This window comes from Bufo gargarizans, chromosome 4, assembly GCF_014858855.1.
Source record: "Bufo gargarizans isolate SCDJY-AF-19 chromosome 4, ASM1485885v1, whole genome shotgun sequence".
NCBI lineage: Eukaryota > Metazoa > Chordata > Amphibia > Anura > Bufonidae > Bufo > Bufo gargarizans.
In genome coordinates, this window is record NC_058083.1 from 436,567,148 (window position 1) to 436,587,952 (window position 20,805).

Below are 20,805 nucleotides of genomic sequence, written 5' to 3' on the forward strand. Positions count from 1 at the left end.
ACACGACTATGGGATTTATCCATAACATGTTAGTGGTACAAAGCGGACAAAGCCCTTTTGGAATCAATCCTTTGAAAACAGATTGTAAGCTTGTGTGCACAGGGCTTCCTCCTGCTGAATCATGTTGTCCGGGTATGTTCTTGAGATAGAAGTGGGTCCTAGAGGTGGCAGGCACACCTGTCAGACATGTATATCACTTTCTTAGGCATGCCTTGATAGAAATGAGTAAAGGCCTGGGTCAAGCTTTTTTTTTTTTTTAACATAAAGTCTACAGTCTAAAAATATTTTGAGACCTGGTGACCCATCATTCAACCTCTGCCTGGCAATGTCAAACCTAGGATACAGCAATACTTCCGCTCTGCAGTCTGGTACCTAGAGCAGACCTTGGTTGGTGGAAATACATCATAGTGGTTTAGCACTCCCACCTTTTTTGAGTGTTTGTATACTTTATGTGTGTATTAACCATAGTCCCTCCAGGTGACTTTGTCCTGTCCTCACAAACCCCCTTCCCCATGTTCTTTCTTTCCTTCTCCCTCCTCTCCAACCAACAAGTCAACTATCCCTAAATGGCGGCACTATGTCTCAGTGGTGGTCACTGGTTTAGCAGCTTGGAAAAGACTGCACCTTCTTCACACATACTGCATAGTGAACTAATCTTAACTGGAACCCTCAGGTGAGCTCTCCCGTGTGCACCCTGCGATTACACCTCGGTTCGGAACTGGACACAATGGGGGGACAGTTACTAATCAAATGAGCCATAATTCTGATGCAATTTGTGCCAAAAACATGGCGCACAGGCTTTGCAACACACTAGGGAAGATATACGAAGACTAGCGCTACGAATGCCAGCCTTAGTATATAGTCTGTTGGTGCAGAATGCTCCAAATTTATTAAGGGCCACAAGCCTCTTAATAAACTTGGTCCATGTCCAGGCAGTCCAAGCGCCAGACGTTCAAAAAGCTTACAGCTGGCGTAGATTTGAACTGATGTAAATGATAGGAAATCTATCGAGCAGCCATTCTGTGCCAACATTGCACCACAATTCTGGAGTAAAAATCTGTCTCAAAGTAAGCCAACCAATAGCTGGTACAGAGTCCGAGAAGTGTCCGTCCCTGCATCACATTCGTCATCCAGCCTGAGCCGCTGCAGGTCTAGACAGCCGGTCTAAGTGTACGCCATCTACAGGATAAGTAAACCTGAGCCTACGTGTTTTAGACACTTTCACGTTTTATGACTTGTCCGACAAGGAAATGTGGCTTAGTGGGGTGCGTCTTCAGGGGAAAGGGGGCATGGCTTAAAGGTGGTGCTGTACACCCAAAAAATAAATAAAAAAATAAATAGGCCAAAATGTTGCCACTTTTTTTTTTTTTTTTTTTGAGGAGTACACTAAGCTACACTAAATCAGCCACTGTGATATATCTGGTGTAGACAGTCTCTCTAAAGGCCTGAAGATAATCGTAGGCGGTATTACACTGCCAGATCGATAATAGGGATCGACTGATTATCGGTTTTACCGATATTATCGGCCGATATTCAGGATTTTGACCGCTATCGGTTTCGGCATCTATTTTGCCGATATTCCGATAGCGTATGGGGAACACAGATTGCGCTGCTGACAGCGCTCTCCGTGTTCCCCTTAGCAGCACAGGGGAGAAGGAAGCAGTGTTTCCTCCACCTGTGCTGCTGCTGCCGCCGCCGCCGCCAATGAAAGAGCAGGGGAGAAGAGAAGGGGAGGAGCTATGGCCACTGCTCCACCAATGAAGAGAAATCTCTCGTTTATTCATATACAGGAGGCGGGAGCTGCAGGATCACATAGCCGGCTCCCGACCTCTATGAGCTGTAGCTGCGATCTGCGGTCGTTAACTCCTCAGGTGCCGCGGATCGCAGCTACTGCTCATAGAGGTCGGGAGCCGGCGATGTGATTCTGCAGCCAGCTCCCGCCTCCTGTATATGAATAAATGAGCGATTAATCTTCATTGGTGGCGCAGTGCGCCCCCCCCAAGCCCAGTATTAGGCATTGGTGGTGCTGTTTCTCGAGACTGTTGACGACTGGTGAAAAAAGAAAACTAGATTCAATAAAGAAATGCGGATAACAAAAAGGGAGTCTGTCGCCAGGTTTATTCTGCTCGATCGGACTGATTCAACATGGTTTGCCTTTACTGTTATTTCTGTGTAAAATTTTCTCTAATCTACAGAAAATCTCTTACAGCCATCACTCTGATGAGGAGAGTAGTAGTGCAGCTCCACAAAGCTTCTTTATAACTGCACATAAACCCAATATGTAGGTGCACAAGGTCCTGGAGAGGCTTCTATAGTCCCGCATCGAGGAACCGAGCCGCGCCTACAGTGAAACAATGCTGACATTTTCGGAACGTGACATCATTGCTAAAAAGGGCGGTGATGGCTGCCAGGTGACGGCTGACAGGTGGCCTCTGAAGTGTCTACTATGACACACAGCAAGGAGTACCAGTCACTCTATACAGGTACGGCAGAGGTGCAGGTCATAAAGACTATACTCATAACGCATTGCAGTAAAAAAGTGAGTTCAACCCGTAGATTTATCTTCAGTCCTATGAAAACCCACAGAAAAACAGGAATAGTGCCAAATAACATACTCAGCACTGCTACCTTGTCTTGAGAGTCAGTTTAGAATTCTACATACTCGTGGGGCAGAGTCTATGCAGGTGTGTTGCAGGCAGATTTGTCACCGGTTTTGCTGCGTCGTCAATCCGCAGCATAACTTGCTTTGCCGGAGGTCAACTTACACTGCGCATTGCTTTTTTAACAAATTGTTGGTATTTTCAAAATGAAGGATGTGCCACACGCAAATGCCTACCATTTACATCCAATGTGGATGTACTCTTAAAGGGGTTGTCCATGCTATAGATATTGATGCCCTACACCAAAAAACAGTTTCGGGCAGTCACCGCACAGGAAACAATACAATGTACTGTGCTGGAGGCGGACGGCTCTGAACACCGCATAGCGGCTGTGCAGTGCGATCTGAGATGCAGGACGCAGGAACGCCTTTTACCTCCGCTCCGTTGTTTTAGGTGCTGCAACTGCCTGAAACACCTGACTGGTGGGGATACTACTGGGTAAAACCCTCACCAATCTGATATTGACGATTTACCCATAGCATAGGTTATCCATAACTACGGCCCGGACAACCCCTTCAGGATGGATTTGCCTTTTTGTTCAGATCATCCTCTTACATCAGGGTGACAGTGGTGGGTTACGGGGAGTTAAGAATGAGGGAATGGGCTAATTGTACAGAATTTTGGCTGAGAAAGAGAAGTAGGCCATGAACTCAAACCCCCATCGATTTTTAGTCTAAAAGAGCTATCGCTCTCTACGATGCCCAAAATCCTGTTGACAATGAACCAGAATAGCCAAGGCCCCTTTACACTGGTCAAACATTGGGGCAATTATTGGGAAGGAGCGTTCCAAGGTGCTGCCGATCACCTGATGAATCATCAGACGCTCGTTCATCGGGTAAAAGCATTGATGATGCGGTAGCAATCCCTTGTCGACATACGGGAGAGGTGACTGCTGCATTTAAATGCAGGTTTTAGCCCCTGTAACGAACAGGCAAATATTGGAAACGAGCAGATCATTCCTGATAATTGCCTGCTGATTCGGTCTGTGTAAAGGGGACTTAAGAAATAGAACTCTCTAAACAAGACTAAGGGTCCATTCACACGTCGGCAGTGTTTTGCGGATCCGCAAAACACTGGGCCGGCACCCCAACAGAAATGCCTGCAAAACACTGACAACGCACATCGCAAAACACTGATAACGCACATTGCAGGCACTATATAGAGGATTCCTATTCTTGTCCGCAGCTGCAGACAAGAATAGGACATGTTCTATTTTTTTTTTTGCGGAGCTGCGGACCGGAAGTTCAGGGCTGCAGACTGGAAATGCGGATGCGGTCAGCATCTTATCCGTCCCCGTTAAAAATGAATGGATCCGCACCCAAAGTGTGGACGTCTGAATGGAGCCTAAGAGATTTGGGCGTTTTTTTGGGCCACTGATATGATCTTATGTGAAGTATCTATAATATATTAGAAGATGAATTGTGAGCGGAACATTAGGGGAAATGTTCAGGATTTATGTTCAGAGAATCAGCACTGAAATCCGCGGACAATCCGCATCAATTGGTGCGCATTTACATACGGATTTGTATTCGGATTTAGTGCGAAGTAAATCCGGTCAGGAAAAATTTAATAAACTGACATGTTGGGGATTCTAAAATCCACACGGAAAAAAAATCTGCATCATGTACATGAGAATTTCATAGAATACAATGTGCATGACCTACGGTGCAGATTTTCCGCACGCAAATCCTGATCATGTGCATTTGGCCTAAAGAATGCATTATCCAGAACATTTTTGTAGCACTTACTTTTATAGAATTTCCAGTGTGTAAAAGCTTCTTTAAAACTGAACCTAAAAGAGAAATAAAATGTTCAGAACCAGAAGACGAAAAAAAAAAACTAGTACACTAAAAGATAAGGAAAAATCCTAGGAATGATCAGGAAAACAGGGGGTTTCACAATCCTAAACCCATGATATATTTATCCAGAAACCACGGGGCCAGGAACTAAAGGTTTTGTCCTGGAATGATAATGAAAGAACATGTAAAGGAAGGAAGGAGCTTTCAGTAAGTCAGTGCAGATGTCGCAGTGTCTCCAACAACAAGACCCCATTTCCCTGACCTTTACATTTCCAGCCATTCTTTCCATAGATAGATCGATGCCGACTCAGCAAAAAAACTCACACAAGCAGATTAGGCTGAAATCATTAACCCTTCTTACTGATACTTTTATGCGAACTTCGAAATAAAAGATTACATAACTTAAAGGGTTTGTCCAGATCAAAACCCCAATGGTCTTAACCTGAAGCCAATTTAAAGGTGGTCATGACTATGGAGTAACATTCAACAGCATTACTACACGTACAGATGTCCGCATATACCACAAGATGTCACAATAGTTTAATTTCAGAAATAGCAAGTAATAATTTACACGCAGAATGATTATTACCACAATTCTTACCTATACTATGGTACTGCCAGCGGTAGAAAATCCTTTCAGGTAGTAGTTGTAGAATTTTCTAAATCAAAAATCGATAATATAAGACATATACATGGTGATTCCCAGTAAATCTAACATGCAGCATAGCCTCAAATCGGAGGCCTGAAAATGCAGGCTCCACATAATGAGCTTTCCTCTGGGTTGGCAGAATTCAATCAGTTCAATGACAATTGCACAGCTCAGACCTCAAGGGACACTTACAGGCCCCAGTTCAGGAGTAACTCAAATTATCAGGTAATTAACCCAATTCTCCACATTTCTAATCCCGTCTATTGGATTTCGAATATATCTTGTAACCATGAAAGCTCAGCAGCATCATTACTTAGAATTGATAATCAATTTAATAGAATCACTAAGCAATGACCTCTTTGAAGCAGTTTTAATCTGTGGGGGTCCGATTGCTGAGACCCCTGTCGATCGCTAGAACAAAAAGAGAGAGAGAAGCGCTCTCATAGCATACTCTCCTGTCACTGCAAGAGACGGAAGAGAGATGGGCTCAATAGAAAGTCTATGGGCTCATCTCGAGTCAGTCTCCTGGAGAGAAGAGAGTTATGTGAGCGCTTCTCGCTCCTTGTTCTAGAGATCAGCAGGGGTCTCAGCACTCAGAACCCCACCGATGAAACATCCCAAAGTACAGGGAAACTTTAAAGCTTTTATTGTACTTTTTTTAAAAATAAAATACTGAAATCTGCCATTCCAGCCTCCTTTAATCTAATGTGTATGTCCCCCTTTAACCCCCTTCCCAACATCCACCGTACATGTAAAGCAGATGCCAGGTCTTTAAATATGGTGCCCTCTCCGCTCCGGAGCAAACACCCATGGCTAATGTCCGCGATCAACGGTAATGCCGATCACTAACATTTAAAGGGAACCCGTCACCAGGATTTTGTGTATAAGGCTGAGGACATGGGCTGCTAGATGGCCGCTAGCACATCCGCAATACCCAGTCCCCATAGCTCTGTGTGCTTTTATTGTGTCAAAAAACTGATTTGATACATATGCAAATTAACCTGAGATGATTCAGGGACAGGACTCATCTCAGGTTAATTTGCATATGTATCAAATCGTTTGTTTACACAATAAAAGCACACAGAGCTATGGGGACTGGGTATTGCGGATGTGCTAGCGGCCATCTAGCAGCCCATGTCCTCAGCCTTATACACAAAATCCTAGTGACAGGTTCCCTTTAACCCCTTCAGATGCAGTGGTCAAAACGTGACCACGGCATCCACGAGGCCGACAAACCTGGTAGTGCACAATGTGTAAAAATGCCTCCCCTAGACAGAGATCGAGGAAGGCATTTCACGTCAGTAATGAGCCGAAGCTTGTACTAGGCTCCTTGGCTCATTACTTGTATATTACAATTCAGGTCAGCAGATGGCAGCAGTGAATTGTAATAATTGTAATACAGCGATCTATGTATAGGGTAATGGAGAAAATGCCATTATTCTACAGAAATTGCAATCTAATGATTGCATGCTGGGGGCCTAAAAAAGTTTTAAAAGAATTATAAAAAAAAAAAAATAACAAAATATTCAAACCACCCCCATTTCCCCCAAATCAAAATACATAAACAATAAATAAAATAAACATCATGGGCACTGCCACATGTGAAAATGCCAGTACTAATAAAATATTTTAAAAAATTAAACATATCCCATATAGGTAGTGAACGGGGAAAAAATGGCTGATTTGCCATTTTTTCATCACTTTACCTCTAAAAATTTTTTTTAGAAAAAAGTGATCCAAAAGTCATATACACCCCAAAACGGTATTAACAAAAACTACAGATCAGACAAATATACTGAGATAATTGTTGTGCTTCTCAAGACTGGCGTGCAAAATGCTGGTCTCCCCAAGTCTTCTCTATTATGGAATCCACTTCTGGCTTTGGCTTCAAAATAAAAAAAATTGGGGAGTCTCTCGCTAATTCAACTTTAAAGGGGTTGTCGGTCTTACAGATATTGATGACCTATCCTTAGGACAGGTCATCAATATTCGATGGGTGGAGCTGCCAGGAGTCGGACCTGTATGAAGTGGCTGTAGTGCTTGGGCGAGTGTTGGGCCCTCCACATTGCTTATCTGCAGCGGTGCAGTGCTGCCTTCTTAAAGAGCTGATCATTGGGGGTCCCAGGTGCCAGACCCCCACCAATCAGATACTCTAGGTAGGAAAATCCCTTTAATTCCCATCATGACATCACTATACTACAAGCAGAGGAGTCATTCTGCAGGGTTTCTTTGTATAATTAAGTGCCTTACAACGATCAGATCACCCAAAAAAAACTTACTTCAAAAAGAAATAGGATGGAGTCCAGCTCCTCCCTTTGAGATTTATTCCCTGAAAAACGAAAGAGAAATCCTTATATTTCACAAAACCGTGATGTCCATACATAATAAACACAAACAGTTTTTTTTTTTTAAGTGTTGTCATTCAGATTATTCTCAATACAATGTGACAGATCAAGTGAACATTATTTACACGGATGGGACAGGAGAAGAGGAGACAAAGTCAGTGTCACTCCTGCAAACTGTACGGGCATGAATGATCGTACAAAGGATTGCTCATCTATACATACTCCCAATAACCGATACATGTTACTAAAGGCCCCTTTACACTTTTCAAACTTCGGGCAGATCATCGCTAACAAGGGGTTTATAGGAATGATCTGCAGTGATGATCTGCTGGTGTAAACGTGCCACCGATTACCTGATAAAGGAGTGGAACACTCGTTCATCGGGTGGTTGGATCTTTCACGTGGACAGCTAAATCTCTGTTCGCCGGCAGCAGATCGTGCCGTCTAGACACGCTTTGCTGCAGGCAAGCAATGAATATGTATGGAGACAAGCGATGGCATTAGGGATCAACTCCTCCCCATACTGAGGAGGAGATCGATGCATGTAAATCACTGACGAGGAGGCACTAGCTGGGAAGGAACGCTTCCTTCCCAACAATCGTTGGCTCAATTGAGTAGTGCAAAGGGGCCTTAAAAAAAGAAAAGCTGCACCTGACATATTATCGCGTAGAAAATCTGCCCGTCTAATATACCTTTAAGGCTAGGTCTACACGACGACATGAGTCGCGCGGCACATAGGGCACAACTACACTGCAACATGTGTTGCGCGACAATTTTTAGAATGATAGTCTATGGTGTCGCACTGCGACTGCAATGTGACAGTCGCAAAATATCCATCCATACAAGATTTATTTGTGACTGTCGCGTAACAGTCGCAGCATGTCGCTTTGCCACACCATAGACCAGGGATCAGCAACCTTCGGCACTGCAGCTGTTGTGAAACTACAATTTCCAGCATGCTCTATTCATTTCTATGGGAGTTCGGAGTAAAAGCAGAGAAAGTATGCATGCTGGGATTTGTAGTTTCACAACAGCTGGAGTGCCGGACGTTCCCTACCCCTGCCATAGACTATCATTACGACACATGTTGCAATGTAGTTGTACCTTTTTTGTCGCACAACACACGTCGCCGTGTAGCCCTAGCCCAATCGTCAATTTAAAAGGAATTCTCCCACATATAACAATTGAAGATAGTTCATCAATATCAAATCATCGGGGCTCAGACACCCTGCCCCCCGGCCAATCAGCTGTTCTGCAGTAGCTCTGGTGATGGAAATGGGCGCCAGAACTACACAGCGCCATCCATTGTGCAGTGGGCACAGCTGGTTACTGCAGTGCTGCTCCTATTCACTTCAACGGGAGCAGAGCTGCAGTAACTATCACTGTCCACTACGCAACGGATGGAGCCGTGGTCCAGCACCAGAGCTACTACAGAACACCTGATGGGTCCGCCATCGATCCGAAATCTGAGAATAGGTCATCAATATAGAAGTATGGGAAAAGCACTTTCACTAGTAGACTGATGACCTGCTGGGTAACAAAAGGTAATGACATTCTCTATACAGATTTCTGTGTGATTAATGGGGATAGATACGAATATATAGATCCATGCACATAAGGGATAAATCAGCGACGGAATAAATGAAGGGATACCTTTTAGCTTTAAGCTACTTTCCAGTGTAATGAAATTTTCATAGAAGATAAAATAAATCTGAGAATAGTGCGCTTCAAAGAATTGCTTCAATTCACTCCACTCCTGAATGTCTGGAAGAAGACAGAAAAGAAGGTTATTACAATTGTGGGGATTCCCGGAAGTGTGGCTACTTTCACACTCGCGTTTTGGGCAGATCAGTCATGGATCTGCAAAACGGATCCGTTACAATAATACAACCATATGCATCCATCATGAACGGATCCGTTTGTATTATCTGTAACATAGCCAAGAAGGATCCGTCATGAACACCATTGAAAGTCAATGGAGACGGATCCGTTTTCTATTGTGCCAGATTGTGTCAGGGAAAACGGATCTGTCTACATTGACTTGCATTGTGTGCCAGGACGGATCCGTCTTGCTCTGCACCACATGGAGGACAGAAAAACGCTACAGGCAGCGTTTTGGTGTCCGTCTCCAAAGTGGAATAGAGGCGGAACGGAGGCAAAGTGATGCATTCTGAGAGGATCCTTTTCCAATCAGAATGCATTAGGGCAAAACTGATCCGTTTTGGACTGCTTGTGAGAGCCTATGACGGATCTCACAAACAGAAAGCCAAAACGCTACTGTTAAAGTAGCCTAAAACAGGGGCCTTAGGGATCATGAATGACTGCATACTGTATTTTGCGGAACGTAACAGTTGGCCCCTAATAGAACAGTCCTATCCATGTCCATAATGTGGACAATAATTGTTAATATAATTGCTAATTGTTAATGTAATTGCCATTTGTTTAATGGAATGGACATACGGAAACGGAATACACACGGAGCAACTTCCGTTTTTTTTTGCAGACCCACTGAAATGTATGGCTTTGCATAAGGTTCGCAAAAAAATAAAACAAAAAAAATAGAAAACGGAATGGACATGGAAAGAAAATACATTTGTGTGCATGGGGCCTTAGGCTGTTTTTGTCTCTAACACGGAGTGTATAACCCGGACAATCCCTTAAATCAGTAATAACAGTGGTAGTCACTAATAACCTGAGGGCAGCCTTCACACCAGTACATGTGATCAGATTTGTCATTTTAGGCACAGGTCAACACCAACCAAAGAAGTTGTTCTGTTTTCCAGGACTACCACCAAGAGGTCTTCTAACAGGAGAAATATGGAACACACTGAAAAACTGTGCGACCCATGATATATGGAAGAAATGTGACGAAACGTTCTCAGCAACGGCTCAGCCGGAGGAGTGGTTTAATAAAATACTACTTATAGAAATTAAAGGATGAGTCAGTCCAAAGGTCTTAAGCTCGACAAGTTGAAGGAATTACCGGTAAGTACATTTAATACGTGCCAGACCAGAAGAACAAGTGTATAATTTATGAAACGTACTTCACGGCTATTACTTCATGTCAAGGAATTTTAATACAAAAGTATTCCACAATGAAGTCATGTTTGGCACCTACCAACATCAACCAGTGGCCGACTTCACAGGTGATCAAGTCCTAAAAGGAACTATGTGACCATGTTTTACAGGGGAATTTCTATCTTCCGCATTTATGGCAAATCCATGTAGACCCTTACCTATTGAGAGGACAGGATCTGCCGACCACCATTCTCCACAAACTTAAATGGAGTAGGAGCCGAGGAACGGTGAACAGGTTTAGCGGTCTATAGGTGACACCTTCATCTAGGAGGCATTTATGCAAATAATGCAGAAGATAGTAATACTCCTTATACATTAATGTTTGAGTAACAATCCAAAACATATCACAATTTTTTCTGTTGGGTCTCAATCAAAAGTAAAAGGGTTTAACAAGCAACCACAGCACTCAATACCAAAACTTAGATGCCTCGATGAGCACCATCAATAGTTAGGAATATTATGCTCTAGGATCGGTGCATTCTCCACCATTCAATTTTTCTCTACTGCCAACATCCATCATCATCACTAGTTATGGCTCCCCATTTAAAGGGGTCGTCTCACCTGGAATATTGGTGGCATATCGCAATACCAGAAAAGTCTGGGTCTCACCTCTGCGCATTCATTTCTATAGACGTGAATGGAACGGTGACCATGATTGCGTGGTGCATTCTCCATTCATTTCTATGGGACTTCCAAAAATAGATGAGCCGCCGCTTGCCTATTTTCAGCACTCCCGTAGAAATAAATGGAGGGCAGCCACATATGCACGGTACCGTCTCCTAAACTTTGGGCACTCCGTTCTACGGATAAGTGTGGGTCCCAGAGGGGAGACAACCACTTTAAGGTTAAATTAGTATAAGGAGACAGATATCTAAAGCTTGGCGATACAAACGCCAGTCTTAACAGATTGCAACAAACTTATTATTATGAAGCATGGGCCTCTCAACAAATCTTGTTGCATTTCCAGGTAGTCCATGTGCCAGAAGTTCAAGTCTACAGCAGGTATGAGCTGGAGCAGGTTTGAACCATCATTTACAATAGTTTCTGGCCTCCACCTCCCCCACCCACTTTTCAAAAGAGGCGAAAGTAGTAAAAAGTCACACAATAGTGGTGTAAAACATAACAATGATGGGGGCCACACCAAATTGAGATCCCAGACATGGTGGTAATTTGTGCCACTCAGAAGGGCTTGGTGTTTGTTTCCTCCTCTAACCAATGACCCACCCATTGTCTAACAAGGCAGGTCTATCTAGATCAGGGATCAGCAACCTTCCGCACTCCAGCTGTTGTGAAACTACAACTTCCAGCATGACCCATTCATTTCTAAGGGAGTTCTGAGAATAGCAGAGCAATTTTGCATGCTGAGAGTGGTAGTTTCACAACAGCTTAAAGGGAACCTGTCACCAGGATTTTGTGTATAGAGCTGAGGACATGGGTTGCTAGATGGCCGCTAGCACATTCGCAATACCCAGTCCCCATAGCTCTGTGTGCTTTTATTTGATACATATGCAAATTAACCTGAGATGAGTCCTGTCCCTGACTCATCTCACATACCGGTCTCATCTCGGGTTAATTTGCATATGTATCAAATCGTTTGTTTTACACAATAATAGCACACAGAGCTATGGGGACTGGGTATTGCGGATGTGCTAGCGGCCATCTAGCAACCCATGTCCTCAGCTCTATACACAAAATCCCGGTGACAGGTTCCCTTTAAGTGCCTAAGGTTGCCTATCCCTGATCTAGAGAGAGGAGACGTGCATTGGTTCTCTGCATGTAATAGTGAAAGTAATAGAATCAGCAGGGCTGGGCCCCCCTCCCTCTAGGGCCCCATAATAACCACATCCATCGTACATATGGTCTTGACTATAACTAGCTGATTTAAAAGGGCTTTCCAGCTTAACAAAAATTGGTGGAAGCAGGATCAGAGAGTCATAAAACAAGAGAAGCCGATACTACCCTACACTGGTCCCGCTCTTGACACACAGGAAATTCCTCGCAATGCCCACTGAGCCAATCACTGTCTGAGGCAGCTCGGCACTGTGGCCAGTGTTTGGCGGAGCGGGCATCACAAGGCATTTCCTGTGTGTCGAGAAGGGAGCCAGAAGTAGAGAGCCGGACACAGTCAGAATGGCAGTGGCGGAAGGGGAGCAGCGGTGGGGGGGTACTGGTTCTTTATTGTTTTGAAGACATTCTGCCCCCACTGCCACCAATTTTTGTTTAGCTGGAGAACCCCTTAAAGGGTCATTCCAGTTGTTACAAGTTACCCCCTAACCACAAGATTGGGACTAACTATAAGAGTCTCAGTGGTAGGATACCCATCAATCACAAGAACAGTGATCCAATACCCCTTGGAGCCCCCCAGAATGGCAAGCTGGGCATGAAAACTGCTGCTACATTCATCTCTATGGGAGTCCAGAGCCATGTGCTCGGCTGTCTCCATAACTCCTGTAGAGATGAACGGAGCGGCAGGACCTGCTGCTCCGTTCATTAGGGGGGGCTTAGAGGGGTATGTGTCCCCATTCTCTTGATCGGTGGAAGTCCTTCCGATCTAACAGTTATCTCCTATCCTGTGGATAAGGAATAACTTGTAACAAGCAGAATACCCCTTTAAATGCTTCAAAACATGTATAGAACAGATCTCAGACATCAAAGTAAGGCCTCATGCACACGGCCATTGTTTTGGTCCGCATCTGAGCCGCCGTTTTTGCGGCTCGGATGCGGACCCATTCACTTCAATGGGGCCGCAAAAGATGCAGACAGCACTCCATATGCTGTCCGCATCCGTTGCACCGTTCTGTGACCCCGCAAAAAATATATAGCATGTCCTATTCTTGTCCGTTTTGCGGACAAGAATAGGCATTTCTACAATGGGCCACCCGTTCCGTAAATTGCGGAAGGCACACGGGCGGCTTCCGTTTTTTGCGGATCCGTGGTTTGCGGACCGCATAAACGGCACGGTTGTGTGCATGTAGCCTAAATGGTATTTTTGTGCCAGAAACTTCAAATAGTAAGTAAAATAATACAATAAAATTCTCCAAACAAAAAAAATGAGAGCAGCAGCATGACCAGTTGCTATGGGCAACTGCCCCATTTTTACCAGGCACCAGTTCAGATACGCCCCCACTATAGGAGCACTCCGCAGACACACACCCGTCTAGACGGCAATCAGAGAACAGCTTTCCATGTCTTATAATGAACAGACTCCTGTCATAATAAAGATGAAAAGGAAATTAGCAAATGTTTGCGATGAGAAGAAATGGCAGTGGCCTCGTTGCGGCAGACGTTACATAACAGGCTCATTTCCTATTTCTATACAGCAGACGAGCTGCCACATCCTCACATGCTCGCTGCATAGGCACAAATATTCATTTATACAGCACCAACATATTCTGCAGTGCTGTACAGACACTGTCACCCCTCACATCGGTCCCCATCTCCACAAAGCCTATACACGACATCCAATAAACAGAAGGGTCTTCCTGCTCCATTCTGCAGCTGAGGAAACCTTCAACCTGATGTCACATATAAAGTCGTGTCCACACCATGCCACAGGATTAGGGTTATTGGGGGGGGTCTGCATCCTGGACCCTCTGCCGATGCTCAGCTCCACTCCTGGCCCCCGCTGCGCTCATATGGCCGACACCTGCCTCTCCTGATTCCCCATATACATCCATGCTCGGTAGAGCATGCATGTGTTTTCAATAGGGAGAAATGAGAAAGCCCGACGGTCAGTGGAGAGTCAGATCATCGTACACATTAGTCTATTGGCCAGGCCCACTGAAAACAACAGGATTTTTTTCAACAATAGTCAAATCTGTATGGGTACAGTGAACACTATGTAGCAAAAGCTCCCAGGGCATTTGAGGGTCCAAGTGGTCAGGCCACCATCCGTCAGTGACCTACACATATGCCATTGCTTAATATGGTGGGTAAACCGCTTCAAACTATATTGGCCCAGTTCAATATTTGTGGCCTATCCTCTGGAGAGGGCCTTAAAGTGTAACCGCCATGTTTTCATAAAAAAATAACTATTTTAGCATATGTTACTGCTGCAGCAGCATTATGCATAAAGCAATCTTTAGTTTCTTCACATACCACCGTTTTCCTTCAGTTTATCCCTTAGTTATGGCTGTTTAAATATTTACAATAGGAGGACCTTCTCAAGATGGCTCCTCAGCCAGTTCTCTGAGGCCAAAACTGCTTTCCCTAACTTCCCATACACACTTGCTGTAGCCAGCAGCTTCCTGCCAGCCAATCAGATCTGAAGCCTAATGCAGGCATGCCGTGTGAAGGACCGCCCCAGGCTACTCTCAGGCAGTGATGGTCAGTTCACAGTGTTCGCCAGTGAACACATGCGGGCTGCCATCTTTAGTAAGGTAGACTCACCCGTCCGGCGATGCACAGGTAAGCCCTTGCCTGTGCCGGGAGCCGGTCTGAAACCAAATGCGGTCACCGGGAGCAGGCAGTTCAGAGAACAGCCCAATGAAGGCCCCCGGCGGCTGTTCTTGGAACTGCCTGCTCCCGGTGACCGCATTTGATTTCAGACCGGCTCGAGAGTACTTACATGCCCCCGGTATTGCTTATTCATTCATTCATTTTTCAATCTGTGCCCCCGTTTGTCCGCGCTGCCCCCCGGCATATTTGCCGCCTTGTATGCTAATGAGCCATTGGGCTCAACTGGGCGGGCCTTCAAAAGTTCTCCTGGGCGTGTCATACTTCTCCCTGGCACGGCGCGCATCCAATCAGCGCGCTCTGCTCTTAGCCAGGGAGAAGACGCTCCAGTTCTCGAGAGATTCGCGAGAACTGGAGCGATTTCTTCCATCTGGAGCCGGCGCCATCTCGCGAGAACTGGATCGTCTTCTCCCTGGCTAAGAGCAGAGCGCGCTGATTGGATGCGCTCCGTGCCAGGGAGAAGAATGACACGCCCAGGTGAACATTTGAAGGCCCGCCCAGTTGAGCCGAACAAACGGGGGCACAGATTGAAAAATGAATGAATGAATAAGCAATACCGGGGGCATGTAAGTAACGCTATGTCTTTAGTTTAACTTCATTTTCAGGTGAAAGGTCCTCTTTAAAGCAAGGAGACCGCTGCCTCCGTGACTTTAAGCATGACTAGAAAATAGCATGGGCAGGGAATAAAAGAACGTTTTCAGAGCTTTTACCACATCTGACTGCTGAACGAAAATTATCATTAGAAATATAATGCTGGCTACTCTCGGGTACTGCTGGCGGCTTGGGGTGGTTTTTGGAGGTGACAGGTTCCCTTTAATGAAAGTTGTTATTATAAGGTAATTACAGATCTTTTGGCAATCATTGACAGACTAACTCAGGTATACATGCCTAGCTCTAATAAACTAGCAAATAAAAAAAAATATGACAGTTACACTTCAACGTCTAGTGGTGGGGGTCCGACTCCTGGCACCCCAACCAATCAGCTGTTTGAAGAGACTGCGGCCTCCTCAGCATATCAAGCACAGCATTGTACATTGTATAGTGGATGTGCTCAATGTTGCAGCCCAGGTCCATTCATTTGAATAGGACAGAGCTGCACACAGGCCACATGACTAATGAACATGACGTCACTGAACAACGAAGAGGCTGCAGCGATCACCGGACCACCACAGCCTCTTTAAACAGCAGCTACATAGCCATGCTAGCGGGCTCAGCCCAGGCCTGGGATACAGCATGCCCTAAAAGAAAAATGCAGTTTTAGGCTACATTGCGTAGACTGGAGAACTCTTCTAAAAAGCTTCCCAAATTCAGGCACCACTAGTATGCGGTAAATGCTGCCCTAGTGATGGGCATCGCTCTGGTAGGCGATAGTTCACAGGGTACATGTTCTATTACATCAAAGCATATGTACTGAAATGAGGATAATATTCATGCATTGTGCCATTATTTCTGTTTTGTCAGGTTTTGTGACCACAAATGCAATTCAACATAAAGAACTGAAAAACCACAAACCCCTTTAATAAATGACCCCCACTATGTGTGACAGTAATAAGCTCGTCTGACAAAAGATGCTAATACTCCAGTTCTTAAAGGGGGCATCCAGGATATTAATACTGATGGCCTATCCCAGTGATAGCTAACCTCTGGCACTCCAGCAGTGGTTAAACTACAACTCCCAGCATGCTCCAGTACAGCCAAGCAAGCATACATCTTGTAAGTCATAGTTTTACCACAACTGGAGCGCCGGAGGTTAGCCATCACTGGCCTATCCTAAGGATAGGCCATCAATATCAGATCAGTGGGGGTCCGACTCCTCACACCCCACAATCAGTGGCACCAGAATGGCACAGCTCCATCCACTGTGTAGTGGACAGAGATGGCAACTGCAGCACTGCTCCCATTCAATTCCGTTCACTACACAATGGAAGGAGCTGTGCAGTGTCGGATCCCCGCTGATCTGATACCACAGGCATATCTCATGTGGATAGGACATCAATATCCAAATCCTGGACAACCCCATCATACACATTAGACAATTGTTGGCGGAACCTGCTGATTTCAGTGGGACCAGCTCACCATCTAACGTGCCTGGTGACGTCCCAACTATCCCCAATGGGAAATGTCGAGGGAAGAAAAAGATTGGGCATTTTGGATTTGAACATGCCAAATCTTTTTGTTCGCAGAGGCGTCTAGCAGCAGCTTTCTCCCTTCTCCCCATGCAAAACACAGCTTGCATGTGTATTGGGGGGCAGGAGGTATCTACAAGTATATGCCCAGCTTTAGCTTGACCTTCCATCAAATTTAAGGACAGTCAATAATCTTCTTACTAAGGACTAGACGGTGCTGCCCCTCCAGATAAGCACATCCACTCGCATATTACATCCTCTTCCTTCACAGCCGGCTTATATCAAGAAGCAGCAAAGCAAACAATCAAAGCAGGAGAACGGCCAAAAAGGTCAGGACAAGGCTACAGAGCCGGCTTCCTATGGGTTCCTGTCCAAGGTCAATAAAACCCTACTACCCATGCGCTTCTGAGAAGATGCCCCCAGCTGCGGTGGGCCAAATCTTTATGTTTAGGAATAGATTCACACGTACCATTGTTTGGAGGGATTTTCGCTGCATTTAAAAAAAAAATTATGGTATGAAAGTTATTACTTTGCGAAGTCTCGCAAGTGGTACCTTGGAACCAAACCTGAGTTCGGGAAATGTAAAAAAAAAAAAAAAAAAAAAACAACACACAATAGAAATCAATTTATGAAGTGATTACACAAAGTCGCGCGAGACTTCGGCTCATCAGGGCCAATACATTCTAATACTGTACTGAGCTCCTGCTGCGAATCGACTTCGGATGTTTCATCCAAAGTCGATTCGCTCATCCCTAGTTATCAGTATAGTTATCAGTATTAAACACTTGGAAAAACCCTTTAAAAGATATTCACATATGGAATAGGAAAGGGATCTAGATAAATCTTTTACCCCACAAGAAATAAAAGAGATCCACCGATCTCATGGTTTTTCAAGGTGTGTAAAGACACAAGAACACAATGACACGTTGGTACAAAGATCCAAATACATTTTTTAGAATTGGACTCATGGACTCGGACACTTGCTGGAGATGCAAAAAAACACAAGGGAACCTTGGGTCACATTATGTGGGATTGTCCTCTCTTGTCCCATTTTTGGACCCAAGTGGAACAAAAGACCAATAAGATTTGTGCATCTTCCGTTAAGCTGTCTCCCCAGTCAGTCCTATTATGGCTACCCTCAGCAGATTGGCGACCTGCATTGACAGACCTGCCAACTCTCCTTATTCAGGCAGCAGGACTACTTCTACCACTCCACTGGCTGAACACTAACCCCCCCACATTAGAACACTGGTATGAAAAAGTGGACCAGTTGTGCTTGATGGAAGAATTAGCCAGTTGGGCGAATAGGACACCCTCGAAATATGTCCAGTTATGGAAACCCTGGAAAACATTCCGATGCTCTCAATGACTATAGAACATTGAACCGCCTTATAAAGTGAGGATGGATGGAGGTGTGCTCTGTAATAGTTAAACCCATTCAATCTTAGCTCTCTTATATAGTATGGAGCGGATCGTCCATTGCATGTTATTGTTGGTGTTACCAATACTATTTCCCTCAGTAAGAGGGTGGTTGGGCACATTGACCATCTTTAAAAGGTACACCCTTGTGTGTTGTTCTGCACCATGATGGTCGTATTTAGGCCATACATTAGACTGCATACTATATTTTACATGTTATAAAATGTTTTGTGTCAACCATTGAGTAGTAGGCTACTGCTGATTCAACATACGCAACTTTATGCCTTAAAGGGAACCTGTTACCGGGATTTTGTGTATAGAGCTGCGGACATGGGTTGCTAGATCGCCACTAGCACATCCGCAATACCCAGTCCCCATAGCTCTGTGTGCTTTTATTGTGGGGGAAAAAACGATTTGATACATATGCAAATTAACCTGAGATGAGTACTGTATGTGAGATGAGTCAGGGACAGGACTCATCTCAGGTTAATTTGCATATGTATCAAATAGTTTTTTTTTTACACAATAAAAGCACACAGAGCTATGGGGACTGGGTATTGCAGATGTGCTAGCGGCCATCTAGCAGCCCACGTCCTCAGCTCTATACACAAAATCCCGGTGACAGGTTCCCTTTAAACCACCTCCCCTTCTCCTATGTTCCTCCCCATTCTTGCCCTGTGCTATATGCTACATGACATACTTTGTGATATTTTGCATCTGATGTAACAACCTTACTCTTATGTCATTGCGCACTTCTTTCTTTCTCTGTAAAATCTTAATATAGAGAGATTTGTTAAAAAAAAAAAAAAAAAAAAAAAAAAGGATGTTCACATATTCATATACAGGTCATTTTTTTAATTCAGCATCTGTGTTGGTCACATGTTCATATGTGTATCGAGTTCCGTCCTAGAGGCTCTATACCGGAAAAAAAATTATCAGTTTTATCCTAATGCATTCTGAATGGAGAGCAATCCGTTGAGTAGGCATCAGGATGTCTTCAGTTCAGTCACTGTACGGTTTTTGGACGGAGAGAATACCGCAGCATGCTGCAGTATTTTCTCAGTCCTAAATTCCGGAACACTTGCCGGAATGCCTGATCCGGCATTATTTTACATTGAAATGCATTAATGCCGGATCCGGCCCCAAGTGTTCTGGAAAAAACGATCCGGTTTTGCCGTCTGTGCATGCGCAGACCTTTAAAAATGTGAAATAGATAAATACTGGATCCCTTTTTCCGGATGACAACCGGAGAGACGGATCCGGTATTGCAATGCATTTGTGAGACGGATCCGCGTCTGGATCAGCCTACAAATGGTATCCGTTTGCATACAGACTGCCTGCCGGAATCCAGCAACGCAAGTGTGAAAGTACCCTTACCAGAGCTTCGGTGAGCGCAGTAGCTCTCAGAAACAGCTGATCGGTGGGGATGCCGGAATTTAGACCCTTGCTGATGTGATAATGATGACTTATCCTGAGGATAGGTCATCATTATCTTCTGCAGGATAACCCCTTTAAGAAAGAGGCCCTAATTTATCAAGACCAATGTGTGCTATATCAGTCTTGATGGGCCCTGTGTTGCCAGAGCAGGCATTTAATTTAGAATGAGGCAGCAGCCCTTGCGCCAAACTGAAAATTACTCCTCCTTCATCAGTCCTAGGTGCACCAGGTATTAGCTCAGAACCCAGACAACCCTTTTAATTATGTGACCTGTTTCTAGGGTTGTATTTTGCACTGAAGAAGCATGAGGTCACTGCAAGGAGATTAGGATTGCTTAACATTTCTAAATCTCCCTTGAATAATGCAGATCGACCAAAACACTTATCTACAGCTCAGCTCATACAGTGATGTGCAAAAGTTTTGGAAAAAAGTGAGAATGCTTTCAGAAGCAGAAGTGTTAATAGATTAAATTTACATTTATTCTGCAGCAGGACAACAAACCTAAACCATAGCAAAGAACAAGGAGTCCTAGAAGTGATGATATGGCCCCTGATCTCAACATTGTACAGTCTGTCTGGGATTACATAAGGTGACAGAAGGATTTGAGCAAGCCTACATCCACAGAAGATCTGGGGTTAGTTCTCCAAGACGTTAGGAACAACCTCCCTGCAAAGGTCCTTCAAATACGGTGTGCAAGTGTACCTAGAAGAACTGCTCTTTGAAGGCAAAGGGCCTTGAATGGATTTAGATTTCTCTTTTGTTCATTCGTTTTGCATTTTGTCAAATTGATAATAAACTATTAACACTTCCATTTTTGTAAGCATTTTTACTTTCCAG

General features: G+C 44.5%; 1 protein-coding gene across 1 annotated transcript in view; it reads right to left on the bottom strand.

The window, feature by feature from the left end:
* Nucleotides 1-20,805, bottom strand: part of RALGAPA2 (Ral GTPase activating protein catalytic subunit alpha 2) — a 329,414-nt gene that overhangs the window by 292,071 nt on the left and 16,538 nt on the right. Inside the window, 4 exon segments of the mRNA XM_044292004.1 lie at nt 4,409-4,452; nt 5,061-5,118; nt 7,388-7,437; nt 9,107-9,217. Of these exon segments, the coding sequence (XP_044147939.1) occupies nt 4,409-4,452; nt 5,061-5,118; nt 7,388-7,437; nt 9,107-9,217 (263 nt within the window).